Source organism: Ctenopharyngodon idella, chromosome 3, assembly GCF_019924925.1.
Source record: "Ctenopharyngodon idella isolate HZGC_01 chromosome 3, HZGC01, whole genome shotgun sequence".
In the NCBI taxonomy this organism is placed as follows: domain Eukaryota; kingdom Metazoa; phylum Chordata; class Actinopteri; order Cypriniformes; family Xenocyprididae; genus Ctenopharyngodon; species Ctenopharyngodon idella.
Window position 1 is genome coordinate 38692734 of NC_067222.1, and position 22408 is coordinate 38715141.

At 36.0% G+C, this 22408-nt stretch overlaps 3 protein-coding genes across 6 annotated transcripts in view; 2 read left to right on the plus strand and 1 right to left on the minus strand.

Annotated features, from left to right (window-relative positions):
* The first annotated feature begins 168 nt into the window (after positions 1-168).
* polr3k (polymerase (RNA) III (DNA directed) polypeptide K) lies at positions 169-2849 on the plus strand. Its single transcript, XM_051886016.1, has 3 exons — positions 169-411; positions 2196-2283; positions 2442-2849. The coding sequence occupies exons 1-3, from the start codon at positions 301-303 to the stop codon at positions 2567-2569; spliced, it is 327 nt and encodes a 108-aa protein (XP_051741976.1). The 5' UTR covers positions 169-300; the 3' UTR covers positions 2570-2849.
* Positions 2848-17726, minus strand: cdip1 (cell death-inducing p53 target 1). Of its 3 annotated transcripts, XM_051886012.1 has the most exons (6): positions 17565-17726; positions 10663-10756; positions 9810-9971; positions 6902-7172; positions 5794-5945; positions 2848-5670 (listed from the first exon to the last, which is right to left on the minus strand). In XM_051886012.1, the coding sequence occupies exons 2-5, from the start codon at positions 10745-10747 to the stop codon at positions 5834-5836; spliced, it is 630 nt and encodes a 209-aa protein (XP_051741972.1). In that variant the 5' UTR covers positions 10748-10756; positions 17565-17726; the 3' UTR covers positions 2848-5670; positions 5794-5833. The 3 variants fall into 3 exon arrangements, with proteins under 3 accessions (XP_051741972.1, XP_051741973.1, XP_051741971.1); XM_051886013.1 differs by having other exon boundaries at positions 2848-5945; positions 9810-9968; XM_051886011.1 differs by having other exon boundaries at positions 2848-5945.
* A 2261-nt stretch (positions 17727-19987) lies between these two features.
* LOC127509209 (intercellular adhesion molecule 1-like) overlaps positions 19988-22408 on the plus strand; it is a 36855-nt gene continuing 34434 nt past the window's right edge. Inside the window, exons 1-3 of one of the 2 annotated variants that reach the window (XM_051887764.1) lie at positions 19988-20162; positions 20855-21115; positions 21222-21465. In XM_051887764.1, coding sequence (XP_051743724.1) covers positions 20099-20162; positions 20855-21115; positions 21222-21465 — 569 coding nt within the window. In that variant the 5' untranslated portion in view covers positions 19988-20098. Of the gene's footprint in view, positions 20163-20854; positions 21116-21221; positions 21552-22408 lie in introns of both variants that reach the window. The other variant, XM_051887763.1, reaches the window with a different exon arrangement.

Here is a 22408-nt window from a genome sequence, read left to right on the forward strand (position 1 = left end):
TTAATTTTCTATATTATATTTCTAGTATTAGCTGTATAATCATTAAAATGTTAATATTTTAATTTAACAATTTTATTTATTCGCTGAAATGGAATATATCGAATAAGTTTACATATATACCCTATAATCAATATTTCATTGTGTTTATATTACGTTTCATGTCGAGCCTACAATAGTGATGCACGTTCATCATCTTATGCTTCCTGTAGAAACGAGATGTGAATGTGTGTAAACACCAACTTTAATTTAATCAGAAAAGTACCAGTGTTTAGTATACAATATTATATATAACCGTTGAAAATGCTTCTGTTTTGCCCAACTTGTGGGAATGTGTTAATCGTAGAGGAGGGACAAAGATGCTTCAGGTTCGCGTGTAATACATGTCCATATGTGCACAACATCACGAGGAAGGTAAGTGTGAAGTTGCCACTACAACATATAAACGCGTTTGGTTTGAAACCCATGATAATGGAACACATAAAAATAATTTGAACGTTCGATTCGAATAAAATCAAAAGATGAAGTGATGTGACAGTTTGATTCAAACATATCTGTTGATGGGAACCGTCAATTGGATTACACATAAAATAGAGTGATTGTTCCATTCCAACAAATGTGGCAATCTGAACATGTGATTTGACCGATTCGAACACTTGATAAGGTCAGTGCTTATAACATTATAACACACTAAATTTGCATTAAACAATGTAATATATGAACAATGTGTAAGCTTTTCTTTTACAACATGAAATAAGTTTGAGTCAAATATTTATTTTATTTCTTGTTCATTCATATCAGTGGCTTCATCCATATACTATATGTACTAGGGTAAATTTGGTTTTAAATTCGCACATTCGGACTTCCGCATAGGCTACAATAATTTTGTACACTAAATTGGACATTCAGTGGACGTTCGCAAGCAAGTATGCAATTAAAATAATACTTGCCCATTTTGATCGATTGTGAAAAATGTTGTAGGGTTACAATCGTTGGTTGTAAATATCATGTCGCTGTTTAGAATTTGCAAACATTAACTTTATTGCACATTATTAGAACGTTCTTAAACGCGGAAGTCCGAATGTGCGAATATAAAACCAAATTTACCCAAGTACTATATGTGACCTTGGACCACAAAACCAGTAATAAGGGTAAATGTTTTGAAAGCTAATAAATAAATAAGCTTTCCATTGATGTGTGGTTTGTTGGGATAGGACAATATTTGGCCGAGATACAACTATTTGAATATCTGAAATCTGAGGGTGCAAAAAAAATCAAAATATTGAGAAAATCGCCTTTAAAGTTGTCCAAATGAAGTCCTTAGCAATGCATATCCACTCACAAAAATACATTTTTGATATATTTTCGGTACAAAATATCTTCATGGAACATGATCTTTACTTAATATCCTAATGATTTTTGGCATAAAAGAAAAATCTATCATTTTGACCCATACAGTGTATTGTTGGCTATTGCTACAAATATACCCGTGCCACTTATGACTGGTTTGTGGTCCAGGGTCACATATAGTAGTCGAAAAAGAGTACACATCTGTCATGGCAATAACAACATGACGGATGTAGTATGTCCGTATTGCATTCATACTATATAAAACATACTTTTTTTAACCTTTACAAGGTAAATACTTATGCAAAAGATTAATAAGTTATGTCCTCCAACATTAGCCAAAAAAAAAACGTAAAGAGGTTCTCACACTGGACGAGAAGTGCCTTAGCTTTAAAATTCGAATACAATGGTTTTAAAATTGCAACAACAAAAAAGTTGCTGAGAACTTTATTTCTATTCTATGTTTATGCTATCTGCAAACAATTATCTCTTGTAAAACTAAAAGCTTAAAATGGCAACCAAAAAAAAAAGTTGCTGAGAATTTTTATTCTATTTTTTATGGTATCCGCAAACAATGAGATTTATCTGTCGTAAAACTAAAAGCTTTCAGTTCAATAATTCAGAATAAGATTTTATAATAAATATATTTAAATCTCTGAATGGCCAGTAACTTAAAAATTTAGTAGCTAAATGTGGTGCGAGTGAAAATGTTCATTTCAAACCCTGATTAGAACATCCCTCAAAAACACTGCCGATGAGGCTTCATAGTTTTTGAGATGCTGCCAACATAAAGCTTTCTGATATGATATGTATCTGATGTGTGTTGAAATAATGGTTGGTTATTCTGACAGGTAAATAACAGAAAGTACCCTAAACTGAAGGAGGTTGATGATGTTCTCGGGGGCTCCGCTGCTTGGGAAAATGTGGATTCCACTGCAGGTAAAAAAAGTGTATTATTCTAATGTAATAAAAAAAAACATTACTTCTATGCACAATGTTTTTTTTTTTGTTTTTTTTTTTAAATCACATTCTGGTGGCTTTTAAATAAGTGTACTTGATTTATCTTGAGTATAACATTTTCTCATTTTTCCTTGAAGAACCTTGTCCAAAATGTGAGCACCCAAGGGCCTACTTTATGCAGATTCAAACTAGGTCTGCTGATGAACCAATGACAACTTTCTACAAGTGCTGCAATCTACAATGTGGGCATCGTTGGAGAGATTAAATCAGTTTTGGACTTCCTTTGAGACTCAGAACATGTTCATAATGTAATATTCTGTTTTCATATAGAAAATGTTATATTTATTTCTTTTGCAGCCAAAAGCATGTCATCATTTATATGGATTAAAAACCTTGGACGCCCTTTACACATTAACTTTATTCACTAACTGCAACAGCATGTGTATTTATCATAACTGATTTACAGCTGGGTTGTTCTGGCCTCATGGCTGTTTTTGTGTGTGTGTGTGTGTGTGTGTGTGCAAGTAATAAAATGACTACTCATATATGATAGTCTTTTTATTTGTTCAAATAATCATTAAGTCCATAAGTTTTGTTTTACATACACATTTGAGACTTCAGTTGAGCGTGGCATCTGGTGTAATGCCACAGATTATTCTCAAGGCATCTATCTACAACTGCATTCCTGTAACACAAGCTTGACATCTACTGTCTGCAACAGCATTAAGTCACTTCACAAAGCAAGTAGACCTACGTAATCAAGAGCATATTAGATTAAAGGGAGCCAGCCTGGATTGTGCAAGTAAACCCCATGAACATGCATATTTACTGGAGATTATCTTTCAGTAATCGAACAGACATCATGTAGTTTTTGTATATTTTTGATTTGCGAATGATGGACAGGTATCTTTATGATATTATAGGTCTTGGTTCATTTTTTTTTTTCTCTTTCTTTTCTCCCAGTCAGAAAATAGACTGCTGGGTGTACTTTGAAAACAGAATTGAAAGTGTCAAAAGTTATTTTTGTAATGCCTGCAAACACAAATGGGTAAAGGTGCAAATACTATGAAAATTTCAGTGTTCGTTGGAAAGATCTGATTAAAAAGAATCATTTACAATGAGATAGCAAGTTTGAATACATATACACACACACTAGCGATTGCTACATTTTTTCCCTTCATGGTAAATACTACAATGGAAAGATGGAGATTCTGATTCTTAAACCGCTATAATATTGGCAGATTGTCTACATGAGAAAGATGATTATCTGAATCTTCATTTAAAGCTACACTACGCAACTTTTGTTTGATAACATGTTTATGAAAGTGAAAAAATCTTCCAAATGTCTTTTAGCCCAATACACTTTGATAAATCTATAATAACGATTTATATTTTGAAAGCTGTCGGGATGGATTTTGTGGTAAAAATAGCATACATACGTCATCGCCCATGCGTGTCACGATTTATCCGTGATATATCCGTACACATATATCCGCGCATTAATGTGGCAGCAGCGTAAAGCTAAAAGTTTACCGCCACAACAAACGAGAAAAATTCACCGTGAATCATTTAAAACGGCAAGCCTCCAGGGAATCACGGGTTGTAAAAATAAAGAAACCCTCGAAACTACGGTAAACTGGTAGCACAGCCGAAGCACAACCAAGACGCATTTTGTTTTCTTTTTTTATCTGCTACAGGGCCAAAAGTTACGTAGTGTAGCTTTAAGGAAAATTAAAACTGGAGGTTAAGTTATACAGTGTCTAATCACTGCTGATTAAATCACATTTTTGGGACCGAGCTATTCAGAAACGACCAAATAAAGGAAACGATCTCTTAGGATGATTCCTGAGAAATTACACATCTGACCACAAAATTTAAGAAAAATTGGGACAATCAACCTTTAAATCCTTGTGGCCTTTCACACACAGTTTTAATAATACAGTGCTTATGTATATTGAGATATATAGTGTCTTGAGCACTGCGGATGTTGTATATTTTGTATCTCGTACCATTTAGCAGTAAATCACATTGTTGGACAGAGCAAAATGATTTGAAAGTTTACACTTTCACAACCAAAATGACCAATATAAAACAAACAATCTCTTTGGATGATTCCACAGAAATCACAATCTGACCACAAATAGGAAAAAAAAAATCAGGACAATTATCATTTAAATCCTTGTGGCTTGTTACACACAGTATTAAAAAGTGAATGGTTAATCTGCTTTGAGAGATGAAGCCCAGTGCAGCAACAAGCACAGCTTGACACACTGACGGGACATATGGCCCAATAGAGAGCTATGCAAGATTACAGTGATGCCATGCAGCGCGCTTCATCATGCTGGTGAACTCCAACAGCAAAGCAGCTTTGAACAGCCGTTACAAGAAATATCTTCCCTTTTTGAAGAAGACAACTTCACCATGTCAAGTTGAACTTGAAATGAAAAAAATAATGCAACAGCCACTTCTAAACATGTTGTTTATCAGCAGTGCTGGCCAGAATAAATGTTAAAGGATGCTTATCTGTGATGAGACATGATTCTACACTGATCTTACTATCAACAAACACCATTAATGACCGGTAAACTGACCTGGATAGCCAATGATAGTTTATAGAAGGCTCAAACAGCTTACTGACGACACAGAACAGCTAGTATAGTGGTTTGAAAAGCACCGTGGCTATAGTTTTGATTCACAGTTCAAAAAAAAAAAAAAAAAAAAAAAAATGAAATGTATATTGGTTGAATTTCACAAATATGACCCTAATATGAACTGCATGGCATATTAAAACACCATGAGCCCTAAATTATTTAAATCCCTAAATTACTAAAGGAGATTTAGATGGACATACACATCCCTTATTAATAGAAACCTTTCATCTAAAATGACATCTGCACAACAATGCATGTTACATAGATAAGCATATCAGGTCGACTTCAAATGAGTCTTGTCGACAAATATACAAAACAAAAGTGAAAGAAAAAAAATTTCCATAACATTTGCATAAAATGCCAAATATAGAGACATTTTTCACATGTAAAAGCAACAACGTTACTCCAGGACTTGAACGGTTCCAGACCCAGCCATCTAAGACTTTCATTTTAACATGTTAAAATAAAACAATAATGAATAAAATAATAATCCTACAATCCAACAGTACTGTCCCTGTAGTGAAATCATTTAGTTTCGCTACTCAGTAATATTCACAAATGAGCTTGTCAAGGTTAGCGTTTTCACATATTTTCTACATGTATACACTTTGTTCTACTGCTAAAAAAAAAAAACGTGACCTTTGTGCATATAAAATGTACCAAACCTTCATGCCCCCTGCTTCATTTTAGAGGCGTCAGTAACTACATCAAGTGCCTGTAAATTAAAAGTGAGAATCAATAGTTACATAAAGTGAGAAATGGCTAGAAATACGAGCTGTCAGCTGGGGCAAAATGATCACAGAGCAGACGGAAAGAAAAGTGAGTCTTCAACACCCACCAGAATGAGGTCACAGCGCGATCGTTAATGGGATAAACTGTTAGCATATGCGCTTGTATGTGTAAATATAGCCCTTGCAGTTGGGGCAAGTGTGTGTCACATCCTTGAGGTCGTCAATCATACATGGGATCAAGCAGCAACCTAGATCACAACTGTAAAACAAAGACAAAGTTCATGAGGAATCTCAAGAATGTACTGTAAGGTTCATCATTCAGGGCTCATTATGTATTCATTTATTCAAAACTAAACAAAAATGCAATTCATGCATGCATGACCTGAATACACCTACTGTATGATAAACATGTTTTTAATTTCTGTACCATTCAAAAGTTTGAGGTCAATACGATTTTTTGGAAAGAAATGAATACTTTTATTCTGTAAAGACGCATTAAAATGATCAAAAGAGACAGTAAAGACATTCATAATGTTACAAAAGATTTCTATTTAAAATAATTGCTGTTCTTTTTAACTTTGTCTATTCATCAGAAAAAAAGGGTATCACAGTTTCAACAAAAATATTAAGCAGCACAACCGTTTTCAACATTGATAATAATAAGAAATGTTTCTTCAGCATCAAATCATCATATTAGAATGATTTCTGAAGGATCATGTGACACTGAAGACTGGAGTAATGATGCTGAAAATTCAATATAATAATAATAATAATAATAATAATAATATATATATATATATATATATATATATATATATATATATATATATATATATATATATATATAAACAGTTATTTTGAATTGTAATAATGTCACAAATTACTTTTTTCATGTATTTTTGATCAAATAAATGCAGCCTTGGTCAGACTTCTTTCAAAAACATTAAAAATGCCCAAACTTTTGAATGGTAGTGTAGATATTTTTGGAGGAGCAAATTAAAAAAAGTTTAAGCTGATATAACTGTCCTGAAATCATAATGAGCTTCATTATGTTAACCATATTTAGTAGTTTAGCATAAATTTTCTATTTTCTATTTTTTTTTTAAATAGAAAATATGACCACTAACTCAAAGACATCCCAACCAACATGCAGAACAAGTATAACAGAAAAATTATTTCACAGAGAAAGAGGTCATATCATATTGTATCACTTACCCAACAAAGAAGCAGAACATGCAGATTAGGGTATTCATGAGGCCGATGTCGTGGCTGATGCGGGTGATGATGGGTTGTTGGCAGTGAGGACAAACCGTCTGCACTGGAGCCGACTGAAACATCTCTCCCTGTAGAACAGTCACGGTGGTGGTGGTGGCACCAGGAGGGGACAGAACTGTGGCTGTGTGACCTGAAGCAAAGTGACTGGGACCCGGACCATAGTGCTCTGCTATCGGATGAGGAAAGTGCCCTGGGGGAAGGTAGTAACCACCTGCAGCACATGAATTTTGAGGTCAAAGTTAGTTCATCGAAAAATGAAAATTCTCTCATCGTTTACTCACCATCATGCCCCTGATGTATATGACTTTCTTTCTTCAGATAAACACTAACAAAGATTTTTAGGAAAATAATCCATCTTTATGAGTCCATATAATGCCACTGAATGGCTGCCGATCATATGCTTGAAAAAGTGAGCATAACCCATACGACCCCAGTGGATGAATCAATGTCTACTGAAGCAAAATGATAGGTGTGTGTAAGAAAAATACTACTATTTTAAACTCTTTTAACCATAAACCATTGCCTCTGGCCAATTGTCCTAGGCACATTCACAAGTTCAGCTTGACATAAACACAAGTGTGTGAAGTTTGTGAGAGAAGTAACATGGAAGCACAAAGGACCATCACTTCTCGTGCAAGCTTCAAAAAGCACATACATCACAACGTCCCTCTCGTGAATGCTTGTATGACACTAGACCAGAAGCAATGATTTATAGTTAAAACAGATAAAAATATTAGTATTTTTCTTACACACACCTATCGTTTCACTTCAGAAGTGGCATTATATGGATTCACAGCGATTCACATCGATGGATTATTTTCCTAAAAGTATTCATTTATGTTAGCATGAGGGGGAGTAAAAGAATGAGAGAACTGTAATTTTTGGGCAAACTGATCCTTTAAAGGTATTTCTAGGCATAGAATGTATCTTGTATACAGTGTATCTTGAATTTTGTCTATAATGTGAAGGTGAAAACTAGTACTTGTTAATCTGAGATTTTGACCTAACCAATGACTGCCACAAATAAAAAGATATTTTGTTGTTTGCTCGGTTTCTATTTCTGTCACACCTAGCATAGTTGCCCCATCCACAGTGAAATCTCATAGTTTAAATTACATTACCGTTAACCAGCATTAAAGGGTTAGTTCACCCAAAATAAAAATTCTGTCATCATTTACTCATTCTAAAGTTATTCCAAACCCATAATACTTTCATTCATCTTCAAAACACAAATGTAGATATTTTAATGAAATCTGAGAGATTTCTGTCTCTCCATTGACAGTCTATGCAACTACCACCTTTGGCTCGTTTCCACTGAGCGATACGGTTCAGTACAGTTCAGTACGGTACGCAATTTTTGCCTTTTCCATTGTCAGAAGTTGTGAATGGTACCCTAATTCCGAACCGTACCGTACCACTTTTTTGGGACCCATCCATTGGGGTACCTAGCACAATAGTACCAATAGTACAAATAGTACCGACACCAAAGGGGTGGAGCTACACTCACAGGAGGACGTTGATTGGTTGACAGAGAATCGTCACTTGCGCATGCTAAATGGGGAATGACAACACAATACCACTGCAACACAATGTGTATTTTTCGGCTGTTTTTCCTTGCAGACTTCAGCCTTTGCTCAAACAAAGCTGCTGTTATGTCCTCCATTGTTGTTTACTTTCACTTTCTTCTTCACGCGAGAATGACGTTGATCACTACTTTCCGGCATACACCATGCCTATCAAGTAAGGGTACTGTTGGCGGTGGAAACACAAGCCGGATCAGGGTCTACCATCCCGAATTGTACTGTACTGTACTAAACTGGACCATACCGCTCGGTGGAAACGAGACATTTGATGCTTCAAAAAGTTCATGAAGAGACTGTAAAAATAATCCATTTTTATTGAGCGGTTTAGTCCAAATTTAGTCCAGATACTCGATCGCTTTATACGATGAACAGATTTAATTTAGGCTTTTATTCACATATAAACATTCATCAAGGCACACATCAGTTGTGGTAAACAGAAGCTCAAGCATGCTTGACGTGCGAGAACAAATGAGGTTCATTCTCATGTTACGTAGCACGTTTGAGCTTCTGCAAGAACCAATAAGGTTCATTCTCATGTTACGCAGCACGTTTGAGCTTCATTTCACTCGATTCATGTGGATTAGTTTTACGATCTCTTTTTAAACTTTTTGAAGCAATAAAATGGTAGTTGGATAGCTGTCAACGGAGTTACAGAAATATTTCAGATTTCATCAAAAAGATCTTTATTTGTGTTTCGAGGATGGACCAAAGTCTTACGGATGTGGAACAACATAAGGGTGAGTAAATGATGACAATTTTCATTTCTGAGTGAACTAAACCTTTAAATGACTGCTTTCACTATTAAGATTTTAGAAAGGCAGAAGTACCTACAACAGTAACCTAAAACAGTGTCGATTCAGAGGCAGTTATTACATTCTGATGAAAGATTTTGCTAACACTTTATTCTACAGTGTCCATATTATACGTTACGTACAGAATAGTTACTATAATAATAAACTATAAGTTATGCAACTACCCCTAAACCAGAACCTAATCCTAACCTTATATATTAGACGAAGTTAGTTAATATTACTTAGTACTTAAATGTACTAATACATTGTAACAAGGTTTTGTATATTCATGCTCATAGACCTGACACATCACTTTCAGTTTCATTATAAACATAAAAATTACTTGTTGCTGGAAACTTGTCGCATTGTACCTTGTCTTGATTTCACATTATTGCTAGCTTTTCTCTCTGAAATGCTAATGATTTGTGAACGACTGCTGATGCATTAGTGTGTGAGTTTGGTTGGCACACCCACCGTGAGGATGAGGCATGGGCATATGCATAGGCTTAGGCATGGGACCTTCGCCTGGGACGTGCGGAGGAAGAAAGCCAGGTGTGGCTTCATAAGGTGGAGGTCCATATTCGGGTGGAAGCAGCTGTCCTTGTGGAGGTCCAGTCATTACTGGAGCAGTGGCTGCTGAGGGAAAGCTCCTCTCATAAATAACTATAAACATGCAGTGGTGTCCAAACATCTGAGACCTCTCGTGATATGACTATTAATTTGCATTAATTAATAATGCTAATTTTGCATCTTTTACATTCAATACAGCATTGTTCCTTACAAATTGCTATATCAGCAATTTAAATGAAAAGTTAATCTGAAGCAAATGTGGGAAAAAGACATTCTTAAATCCATGTTCATTTTTCAATGACAGCACCACTCAAGCTCCATGAACTCCACAAGTTTGCATAAAACCTGATGAGTTTAAAGTTTAAATGGTCAAGAAATTGATTAGTGATCTAGATATATTGCAGAATCGTGTGCTGTCAGACTTATGATTCCACTGTAAATCAAAATATTTTTATATACAGCAGTGTGATTTCTACAAGACATTTTACTATATATTCATAAATTATATTCATATAGTCTTTCCGGCTCTACACCAAATTGATGTTAATAATAATAATAATAATAATTGTTATTACTGTTGTTATTATTATTATTATTATTATTATTATAATAACACTGAACATATGTTGCTGTACTTAAGTGAAACATAAAAGGAAAAAATCTAGTTCCATGAAATTGTAGTGGACTGTTAAAAGGTTGATTCATTTCAAATGTCTTAAGAGAAGAGAAAAATATACCATATGCAAAATATATTTACCAGAAACTGGAGGTTGTCCATTTTTTTCCTCAAGAAGTGGGGCATTGGGGCCCCCTGGGTAAGGAGGAGGGGGGTCACTGGACATGTTGGATCCCTAGAAAGAAGACCAGAAAAAAGAGCTTCTGAGGTGAACACAGACAGGCCGCATGGTTCAGTAAGCACACATTTTAATGTGATCGGGCCATCCCTGACTACTGTTGCTGAGGCATTTCACATCCAATTATCATCGATTTGCAGATGCTCACTGCCTCAACACTCCCCTGAGCCCACAAATAAAAACAACATATCCATAAGCATGAATTATCTAACCTTATGAACACAGATTTGCTTTGCACTTTGGACTAATAAAGGTCAGTAGGTCAAGCCATGTGCCTCAGTGATATGGACCTGTATCCTAATTCTACAGGTTACAAGATACAACATTGTTCTGCAAGTCTAGCTCCGTTTACATGGACACTAATAATCCGTTTGTTGTTGGACTAGTAGCACAGTCGGAATAAAAAAAAAGCAACATGTAACCACGTCAGTCGGAATGAATTAGTTAAATCCGATTTAAATTTCATTCTGTTTGAGAGGGGTGGTTTAAACCTTTTCTAATCTGTTCGATGGGACATGTCGATTAGATTAAAAGCTGAAACAGGAAAGTTTTGTGCATGTGCAATGACGTGCAAATGGCGTAAGATGCAAAGAACGAGATGTTGTTGTTGAAGTGTCATGACTGTCATCATGTCATTCTAAATTCTCCTTCCACTCATCTTCTGTGAAGTGGTGCAGGTCAACGTCCCACCAGTGCTTGCTTCGGACTCTCATCCACAGATGCCATTTTTTTTTACTGCTTGATAAATATAAGCAGCATGGCACAAAGCTTCATGTGCTCGTCTCCTAATAAGGGCCCGAAATAGATAAATATTAAGTTTGCTTTTTAAAACAAAGAAATGGTAGGAGGATGATTAGTATGCGCAAACAGCTGGAAACTCTGTATATTCGTGCAGTGCGTGCATTTCAAAAGACTAAATCCGATTTGAAGCTTGAGACAAACGCGTACATCAACCTGATCACTTTATTTAGAGTTCATGTAAACACAATATGTCTGGATTCATCAATCAGAATGATTTGAAACAAAAATTATGAGCAGCAAATCATCATATTAGAATTAGGGATGCACCGATATGAACATTTTAGCCAATACCGATAAACGATAATTCTTTATATTTGAAAGCCGATAACCGATATATTGGCCGATATGATATATTGATATCTAAATCAATTTTTTTTTATAATTTTTGAGAGCCTGATTACAAAAACAAGTCTCACCATTAAAAGCCATGTCCCAAACACACAATTACAATGTTGTCATTGTAATATTATGTAGCCTATATGACAGACTTGTGCTGTACGTTGCACTGTATTTTCCTTTTTGAAGTGATTTCAATCATATTTCAAGCAAACCATAATGGCAGACAGTGCGCATCTGGAGTGTCTCAGCTGAAGGAAATAATCCATTATTTATCAGCTTTAATATATCGGCCAAATTTTCTTATCGGGCTGAAAACAATAACATTAAAAATGAACATATATCGGCCGATACCGATATGGTGGCCGGTATATCGTGCATCCCTAATTAGAGTGATTTCTCAAGGACCATGTGACACTGAAGACTGGAGTATTGATGCTGGAAATTCAATAAATTACATTTAAACAATATTAAAATAGAAAACTGTTCCTTTAAATTATAATCATATTCCACAATATTTCTGTTTTTATTGTATTTTTGATCAAATAAATGCAGTCTTAGCGAGCAGAGAGAGCAAGAGACTTTAAGCCTATTCTTGTTCCAAACACCATAATCAATAAGAAATCTAGACTTAAAACAAAAACAGAAAAATAAAATAAGTAACTACAGTACAGCACAATGTTATGCAATAAGTGCAGTCTCTTGGTTTAAGTAGACAGTTTTGGCGTTTAAGAAGTTAAAGTAACAATATTTACAGTAGACAGTGGCACAGTATTTACATATGCTGGTCAAGACTAACATTGTGTGAAATGTGTCCTTTCATTAAAAAAATGAAAACTGTCGAAGGGAAATAAATGCAAATGAGAGACAAGATCATGGGAGAAACCGCACCTCATTTGAAAACCAAATCTAAGTATTGACATTATAACTAAGACCATGTCCTCAGTTTTGATCTTTTAAGTTATAGTGGCATAACTGCACATTTATGACATTATTATGGTCCTCGTCAAATATTTATAATTAGATAGTCAACATGCCCCTTTTAAAGTGGCTCATCATAGATGTGCCCCCTTGACTCAGCTGGTAAACAGGTGATTTGACTACAGATTATCTTATTTGCATTTTCTTGGAATGATTACCACCAGCCAATAGGGATGAAGCAGGAAATGCACAAATAAAGACATGTGACTATACTATATGTGGAGCGTATAAATATTGTGTGAGCCTGTCTATTGGTATATGTAGTCAGAGTAACTCGTTGCCCAGTTCACATCCTGTATTACTTAGGATAATGGAAATGAATTACACAGAATACTTCTCCATATAACCACAAATTTTGTCAACATATCTGATGTACTGCCACCATGTCATTAGGCCATTTAAACTTCAACTTCAAAAAAGATCTGATACAAAACAGTAGATATGCAGCAGAACATCCTGTTAATTAAAAACATTAACATGGCATATCTGAATATTTAATTCACACTGAACACAGCTTATACAGTATCATTCACAGCATTGCATAACGCTACCTATCCACCTTTTTCCTAACAAGCCTACTTCGTTTTAGATTATGAAAGGCACTTCAGGTTTGGGGAAGTTCCACTTACAGAGGTGGAAACAAATAATTTCAAATCATAAGGTTGTGCTACAAATAATACTTATCCATCAGTTTGTCTCAATGAGCTGTAACATTTCCTTCATGTTTTATTTTCAGACGTCAGGAGAATAACATTGCGCTTGGTATTTTAATGTGACGTGGTATAACAAGAATATCTATGACAAGAGCTCTTTTTAGTTGCTGCATTCTTTTCCTCTGGATTATTTTCTCTTTTTTATTTCGCTGTAACGTATGAAAAAAAAACAAAACAACATATGCTGTACTTTTGTGGTCTGCTCTCCCAATTCAAAATACACACCGATCAGGCATAACATTATGAACACTTTCCTAGATCCTAATATTGTGTTGGTCCTCCTTTTGCTGCCGAAACAGCCCTGACCCGTCGAAGCATGGACTCCACTAGACCCCTGAATGTGTGCTGTGGTATCTGGTACCAAGATGTTAGCAGCAGATCCTTTAAGTCCTGTAAGTTGCGAGGTGGGGCCTCCATGATTTGGACTTGTTTGTTCAGCACATCCCACAGATGCTCGATTGGATTGAGATCTGGGGAATTTGGAGGCCAAGTCAACACCTCAAACTCGTTGTTGTGCTCCTCAAACCATTCCTGAACCATTTTTGCTTTGTGGCAGGGTGCATTATCCTGCTGAAAGAGACCACAGCCACCAGGGAATACCGTTTCCATGAAAGGATGTACATGGTCTGCAATGCTTAGGTAGGTGGTACGTGTCAAAGTAACATACACATGGATGGCAGGACCCGAGGTTTCCCAGCAGAACATTTCCCAAAGCATCACACTCCCTCTGCTGGCTTGCCTTCTTCCCATAGTGCATCCTGGTGCCATGTGTTCCCCAGGTAAGTGACTCACATGCACCCGGCCATCCACGTGATGTAAAAGAAAATGTGATTCATTAGACCAGGCCACCTTCTTCCATTGCTCCGTGGTCCAGTTCTGATGCTCACGTTCCCACTGTTGGTGCTTTCGGCAGTGGACAGGGGTCAGCATGGGCACCCTGACTGGTCTGCAGCTATGCAGCCCCATACGCAACAAACTGTGATGCACTGTGTATTCTGACACCTTTCTATCAGAACCAGCATTACCTTCTTGAGCAATTTGAGCTACAGTAGCTTGTCTGTTGGATCGACCACACAGGCCAGCCTTCGCTCCCCACGTGCATTAATAAGCCTTGGTCGCCCATGACCCTGTCGCCGGTTCACCACTGTTCCTTCCTTGGACCACTTTTGATAGATACTGACCACTGCAGACCGGGAACACCCCACTAGAGCTGCAGTTTTGGAGATGCTCTGACCCAATCATCTAGCCATCACAATTCGGCCTTTGTCAAACTCGCTCAAATCCTTACGCTTGCCCATTTTTCCTGCTTCTAACACATCAACTTTGAGGACAAAATGTTCACTTGCTGCCTAATATATCCCACCCACTAACAAGTGCTGTGATGAAGAGATAATCAGTGTTATTCACTTCACCTGTCAGTGGTCATAATGTTATGATCGGTGTATGATATATGCCATGAATATTTCACTGGAATGCATAAGAATCTCTCATTTTCTCCCCAAAGCCTCACGCCTCTTTCCGAGTTTATTTTCACCCGGATGCTTTAAAATGTAATTGTCTCCCAGTGTTTACTGGAATGTTTCTAAAACAGGTAAATACAATATTTATTGTCTGTCAAAATGATGTAAATTGCTTTGAAATATTATCACTCAATGTTCCAGTTAATGGATGTTTTTTTAATAAGGCAATTGCAAAATACAGACATATATTACTACACTGACATTTAACATGTCCGTAATATTGCTGAGGAAATAGTCAAGCTTTTAGGGAATTTAGGGTCTGTTGTTGTATTAATTTGTTAATGCTATTACACTTTTAAATTTCCTTTTAATGTTCAATAGTTGAAGAGCGAGAAGAATAATGTCATCTTATTGTACAGAGTTTTTGAAAATGCTTATCGCATTCATAGAGCGAACCTTTCGCCGACTGTTTAGTTACTCCCATAATTCACGCAAAGCATCATGGTGCGTAGGAAAAAGGTGGGTAGGCTGATCTTGTACAGCAGATAAACAGTAACCAAAAAAAATGTTCTAAGAACGTTTTGTTAAAGGATTAGTTCACTTTCAAATGAAAATTAGCCCAAGCTTTACTCACCCTCAAGCCATCCTAGATGTGTATGACTTTCTTCTTTCTGATGAACATAATTGGAGAAATATTAATAAATATCCTGATGCATCCGAGCTTTATAATGGCAGTGAACAGGGGTCATAAGTATGAAGCTGAAGAAAGTGTCTCAATCCACATCCATCCGTCATAAACATACTCCACGCGGATCCGGGGGGGTTAACAAAGGCCTTCTGAAGCGAAGCAATGCGTTTGTGTGAAAAAAAATATCCATATTGAACTAAATTTATGAAGTAAAATATCTAGCAGTTCAAAGAGCTTACGCTACATCCTACAACTTCCCTATTCAACTTATAGAAAAAGCTTAACTGACGCGACGCCAGTTTATACTACTTCGTAACTTGAATAGATATTTTACTTCATAACTTGTTAAATATGGATTTTTTTTTTTTTTTTTACACAAACCCATCGCTTTGCTTCAGAAGGCCTTTAGTACACGTTTATGATGGATGGATGTGGATGGAGACACTTTCTTCAGCTCATACTCGTGAATCCTGTTCACTGCCATTACAAAGCTCGGATGCGTCAGGATATTTATTAACATATCTCCGACTGTGTTCATCAGAAAGAAGAAAGTCATACTAGGATGGCTTGAGGGTAAATAAAACTTAGGCTAATTTTCATTTGAAAGTGAACTAATCCTTTAATGTTTCCATTAAGTTATGAACACGTTATTTCTGAATGTTTTCTGAATGTTCAAAACATTCAGTTTTTAAAATGTTTAAAAAAAAAAATAATAATTTCTTGGTTAAATGAACATTAAGGAAAAATTCCACTTTGTAATTTTGCAAACATTATGGGGATGTCACTTTTCAGTGTTCTCTGAATATTCTGAAACAAGTAGTAACATTAAAAAAAACGTTAGACAAACTAAACGTTTCTTTAAAAAAGTTCCATGAACGACGTATAAATACCTTTTTTGTGAACATTATTACAGACTAGATAACTTTGAACAGTTACTGGGAGAACGTTTGTTCATAACTGCGAGAGAACCTTGCCAGAATGTTAGTCAAAGTTCCCTACCAACGTTCCCTGTTAGCTGGAAAACCATTTGTTTTGTGTAAAAACAATGGCTAATTCAAGAGTTTTAACAACTTTTATGCGTTTTCCATAGTTTTACGTATTAATTTATTATGTTGTAGGCAGGGAATCAAAAGGCATTTTACCAACTATAATATTAAGAAGATAAGCTACTGTTTTGTTTTTTGTTTTAACGTACTCAAACGACTGACCAGCACAGGAGTTGGTGTGTTTGTTCTGGTGTTTTCTGGAGTAGATGCTGCGCTTAGAGATCAGCGATTATCCAACCTGCGTCCATCGCCGCTGGCACCGATTACATAAAAGACTGCCCTGGCCTTCATATCTTCACTGTTATTCAACTTTTACTGCGATTTACCCTTACATAGGACGATAGTACTGCAAATAGTTATGTGTGTCATTAGTTACTGGCCTTATCATCAATGTAAGGAAAGCGGTAGTTACTTTTTCTGGCTAAATATAAGTCCCGGTCTCTACACTGACAAAAATAGCACACAAGTGTAGAGTGACTCGCACTATTGCATATATGCAATCCTCATTCGTTGCAGTACAACATCAACAAGCCTGGCTAGCTAACATATCTCACTGTCATTTAGTCATTGTAACATAATAACGTGTGAAAGCACCCGTTAGAAAAGCAAGCGAAACGTAACAACTTTCATAGACCAATAAACATCGTTATGGATTAAAATCCATTGGCGATTGATAGGCTAACGTTACTTGTGAGTGATGAACACAGGCCTGGCGGCTGCAGAAACGCTGCCAGCGCGAAAAATAACAAAGCAACAGTCATACAGTCAACGTGCTGTTACCTTCTGTATCCACGACGATATTCAAAATATCAGGTTTGAGAACTTTTCGAGGCTTTCTAGTTATACGTTGATGCTTGTGGACCCAGTTTTCCAATAACATCCGCTGCTGGGAAGGATTTGACGTCAACATGGGAGATGGGAGGTGTATAAAGTGTCTGTGTGAATCCCACTGGTGATTTTACTCATCTTACTATGGCGAAGGATTAGATTATGAATATTAAGTAGGTTACACGAGTGGACGCTCTTGCAAGGTTACTAGGCAACGTCAGCGGTACGTAATTAATATTCATACTTTAAGCCTTCGCCGTAGTAGGATTTTTAAGTAGGTAAGTGTTGCCCCGTTTACTCTATTTCATTTTACAGGAGCTGGCACTTGAATGTATTTATGGCAAAGGAAAGTAAATAATTCACACTGCAAATGGTGTAAATAAAATAAATAACAGTGTACTTGATTCTGATTGGTCAGTCGTGGGTCAGGTGATATAATATTACTGAAATTTGATCTTGACAACCGTATATGTCTGATGACAACACTGTATATTAAATGCTCATCCGGGAAACCTTTATGTTTCTTAAAAAGCAGAATATATTTAAATTAAATTCTGTTGACAACCACTTATGTCTGTTGTGTAGGCCTACCAATATTTGTATAGCCTACAGGAAAAGTGTCTTGGCCTCTATTTTCACCAAAGGAGAATAGTTTTCTTGTGTTATTTTTATTTTATTATTATTATTTGTCACATTTTTGTACAAAAAAAAAAAAAAAAAAAGTACATTTTTGCAGTTACATCCCAGGATACTTCTTTGATGCAGATTTTGTTACACATGAAAACTTGATTAAATCTGCATTAAAAAAAAAAAAAAAATGTACAAATATTTTTTTTTTACCCAACTGAATATAAATATGCAAACATTTTATGATTTATTGGTATATAAAGTTTATTTAAACTGTTGAAATGTAAGGTAACACCATTTGCCAAAGAATGACCCAGCTGAATGCAATTTATTTAAGTATAGCGTAATAAAAAGAGTGATATAAGCTTCGGTCAGTCAGTAACGCTAAATAAACACAGACAGGTTTATAAGGACTTAGATCACTGACTGAATGCTAAAAGTGAGCAAAACCTTAACGAAGCGGCCTCCCACAAGGCCAGGAGCATGTGATTGGCCAATTCGAGGAAGTAATTTTACAGTTATGAACATGTGACCCAGGGTGGCTAGATGGTGGGAGAGTTCAAGTTTACGTATAAATGAAAGTATAAATCAAATTGTTTTGTTTTGTTGTGATATATTACACATATTTTCATATGCATGAATATGTTTTTTAATGTGTTGTTGGTAACAAATGTGTTTACTAAATTGTAACTACCTGGAGGGTCCATAAGGCAACATTGAACAGCAATTAAGTTCACTGCAATAAATGAGGAATTTTTGTCATAACACCATCTGTAAAAATAAAGAAGATATTATGTTGTCTTTCATTGCTCCAAGTGTGTTACAAATGGCCCTTTGCAGTGAATAGGGACGTTGGGATACTCACTTTCCTGTTGGAGCTTGCTTGTTGACTGACTGGCGACAGTCTTAATATTGCTTAATATTAGTCATTCGTAATGATATTTCCAATCAAACCTCCAAAACATTGGAGAATAATATGGATCTCAATCGCGATGTATAATTTATGTGTGTGTGCAGTATTGTATCACTGAGACACTACAGTAAATGATTCAACAGTCTGTGCACAATTTAAGATTCATACACAAATATGGTTGTTGAATATCTAGTGCTATGAATAATCCATGATGAATGATTCATTTGGTGATTGATTCATTTAATCATTTTAATAATTTAGCCTACCATTTGATATTACTCCCCACAGCTGTTTTCAATGTTATATTGTACATTGTTCAGGACAGAGCAAAAGTGGCATCAATAAATTCACAGATGACACCATAATAACAGCTGGCCACTCAATAACAATGATGAAACTGAAAATAAATCAGAAGCAGGATCTTGTAAGAAGTGTTGTCAACGAACACTTACGTCACAGTCAGATGTTTCTGGGTTTGTTCTGTTCTGTCCTGCGATTACCACAAGTTGGCATATATAATAAAACTGAATCTTTTTTTCAGGCCAAGGACCCCTTGGATAATGTTTGTTTTTTATATAAGTTTTTTCTTTAAATATATTTTTTGTAGTTTCTTATAATGTTAAATTCCAATCAAATTATGAACCAAAAAAGAAATTAATGTGCCAAACAGCATCAGTCTCATCTACAGATGTTCTGGTTATCTGGTTATGGAAATCTCATTTTTCAAGTTATTTTCAAGTAGTTCACTTTGTTTAATTTCTGCTCCTTTTTTGCAGTCATCCATTAACACGTTCTTAAAATATATTCTGGGTGGGGTTAGTTCTTTTCATTATCAATATTGCCTTGCTTGAGGTATTTAGTCACTTACAGTCTGAGTTACAGAGATAAAGTTGTGTCTTATTTACAGCATTTTCTGATCAGTTGTTTTTCTCTGAGCACATACAATATGCTTCAACATTTCTTTGGACTTGTTTTTCTCTCGGCAGTTTCACAGCTTGTGAGTTTCACAGGTTTGTATGTTGACTTAATTCTGCCTTTTATTCTTCTGGTTCATTATCTGGAATGAGACTAGATATGTTTTAAAAAATTATGACTTTATTTCTGTCTTAAGACCAGAGTTTGGAGAGTTAAATTTATTTCTGTTCAGTTGATATGTTTGAGTTTGGACTAACCCTGTTGAAATGTTGTCTTGATACTGTGTTAGTAAAGCTTTTTTGTTGCATATCATGATTATGACAATAGATGGGCTTTTACAGCAGCCCATTACATTTTTCACTTGCTATTAAGTTAAATGTCATTAGCCCAACTCTATAAAATACAAAACTCTAGAGGCCCGTGGACCAGCGGTCAGTTTGCAGGTCTTAATTGACTCTTACCCCCAGTTTCACAGACAAGGCTTAAGCTAGTCTTAGACTAAAATGCATGTTTGAGCTGTTTTAACTGAGAGCAACTTGTACTGACATATCTGAAAATATGTCACTGCTATTGTTTTGTCTCAAGATGCACACCAGTAATGTTTTTTTCATGGGTACATTTATAAAACCTACTTAAATATCCTAATTGAACTAAGGCCTAATCCTGGCTTAGGTTAAGCCCTGTCTGTGAAACCAGGCCTTCGAAGGTTTTTTCTGTCTGCTTGTAATCCAAAACTTTAGTGCTGCTATTCTGTGCTGAATCACATCCTTCTCAATGTGTTTAACAGGGACACATGCTGATGAATGTCCTCTTCAGCTCAACCCACAGAGAGTTGTTGTGGAGTACGGCGGTTCTGTGTCAGTTAACTGTAGCACTTCTGTCACGCATTATGGGATGGGATGGGAAACCAGTAATGGAGCAGTGCCCCAGAGCAGAGACAATCTGATCACATGGAGAGTGTCAAATCTGAGACAATGGGACATACAGCCATTCTGCTACATAAACTATAAGAAACAGTGTCAATTAGAGCTCCCGGTGACTATTTACAGTGAGTTTCTCTGTTATTGATATTTTTATCTTTTCAATCTCAGAAATATCTAATGTATGTACATTCATGACTGCAGATATCAGAGTGTGTGAATCTTCCTCCACAGAGACTCCAGACAGTGTGTCCATCAGCACTGTGAATCACAACAGACCAATGATGGAGGGAAACCAGTATGAGCTTCAGTGTGACGTTCTCAATGTGGCTCCTGTTCAGTATCTCACTGTCAAATGGTACAAAGGACAGACTCTGGTGGATCAAACTATCTTCACTGACACCACCAAGACTCCAGTGAATAAAACAGTCACACTCATGATCCGTCCAGACAGAGCTGATGATGGAGTTCAGTACAGGTGTGAAGCAGAGCTGGAACTGGGAGAAGAAGGACCTCGACCTCCTCCTAAAGTCACATCAGATCCTCTCAGCATTACTGAATATTGTAAGTAAGATTCGTCAGCTTCTATCGTTAATCTTTTAAGAGCATCTGTTGTCCAAATCAAGGAGACTTTTAGTGGTTGTAGCACTAACCATGTGACACAGTGTGTCAGGTTATGTGGTGATAGGGATCAGGTGCAACAGGTAACTTTTTCTTGTCAATTTTCTAACTTTGAAAAGTTTTGTTGAGAGGCGTGAGATGGCGTTTCGATATTTTTTCTGAATGGTCTCATGCATATAGTCGTGTTAATAGTGTCCTATGAGAACATGTTCTGCATTTATTTTTTATTTTTTTATTTTTAGGTTTTTGTTTTTTTTCTTGAAAATTATATTTGAATGTGCGGCAACTATAGTTGCCGGTGGGCAAATATGTTGTATGCACCCCCTCAATGTAAAATTTAACTAGAAGGAGAACATTTGGCATCTAACTCTAAATAACTGCTTTCAACAGATCAATCTTTATTCATAAACAGATTTATTATGTATAAAAGTTGAAGAACATTCAATGTGAACCCAAAAAGGCTGCATCTAGCTTATAATCTCTTGAATATGAAAAAACAAACAACAAATCCATTTGTCTTAAAGTGGTGGAACAGTGCAGAACAAAGTGCAGCCATTAAGTTGCCCCAACAGGGCAGTGTGTAATAAAAAGTTAAATGAAAATAAATAAATTAAAATAAATAGAATGAAGAAAAAATTACACAGGACATGGGGGTGGGACAGTAGAGCTGTGGAAAGACTGGTCTCTCATCTCCTCCTTTTGACAGATTTATTCATTTTATTCTATTTATAGAGATGTCAGTTAAAGGGTGAAGTTATACTGTTATATTACAATGCTATTTTGTGCAGGCAATTAGCTTA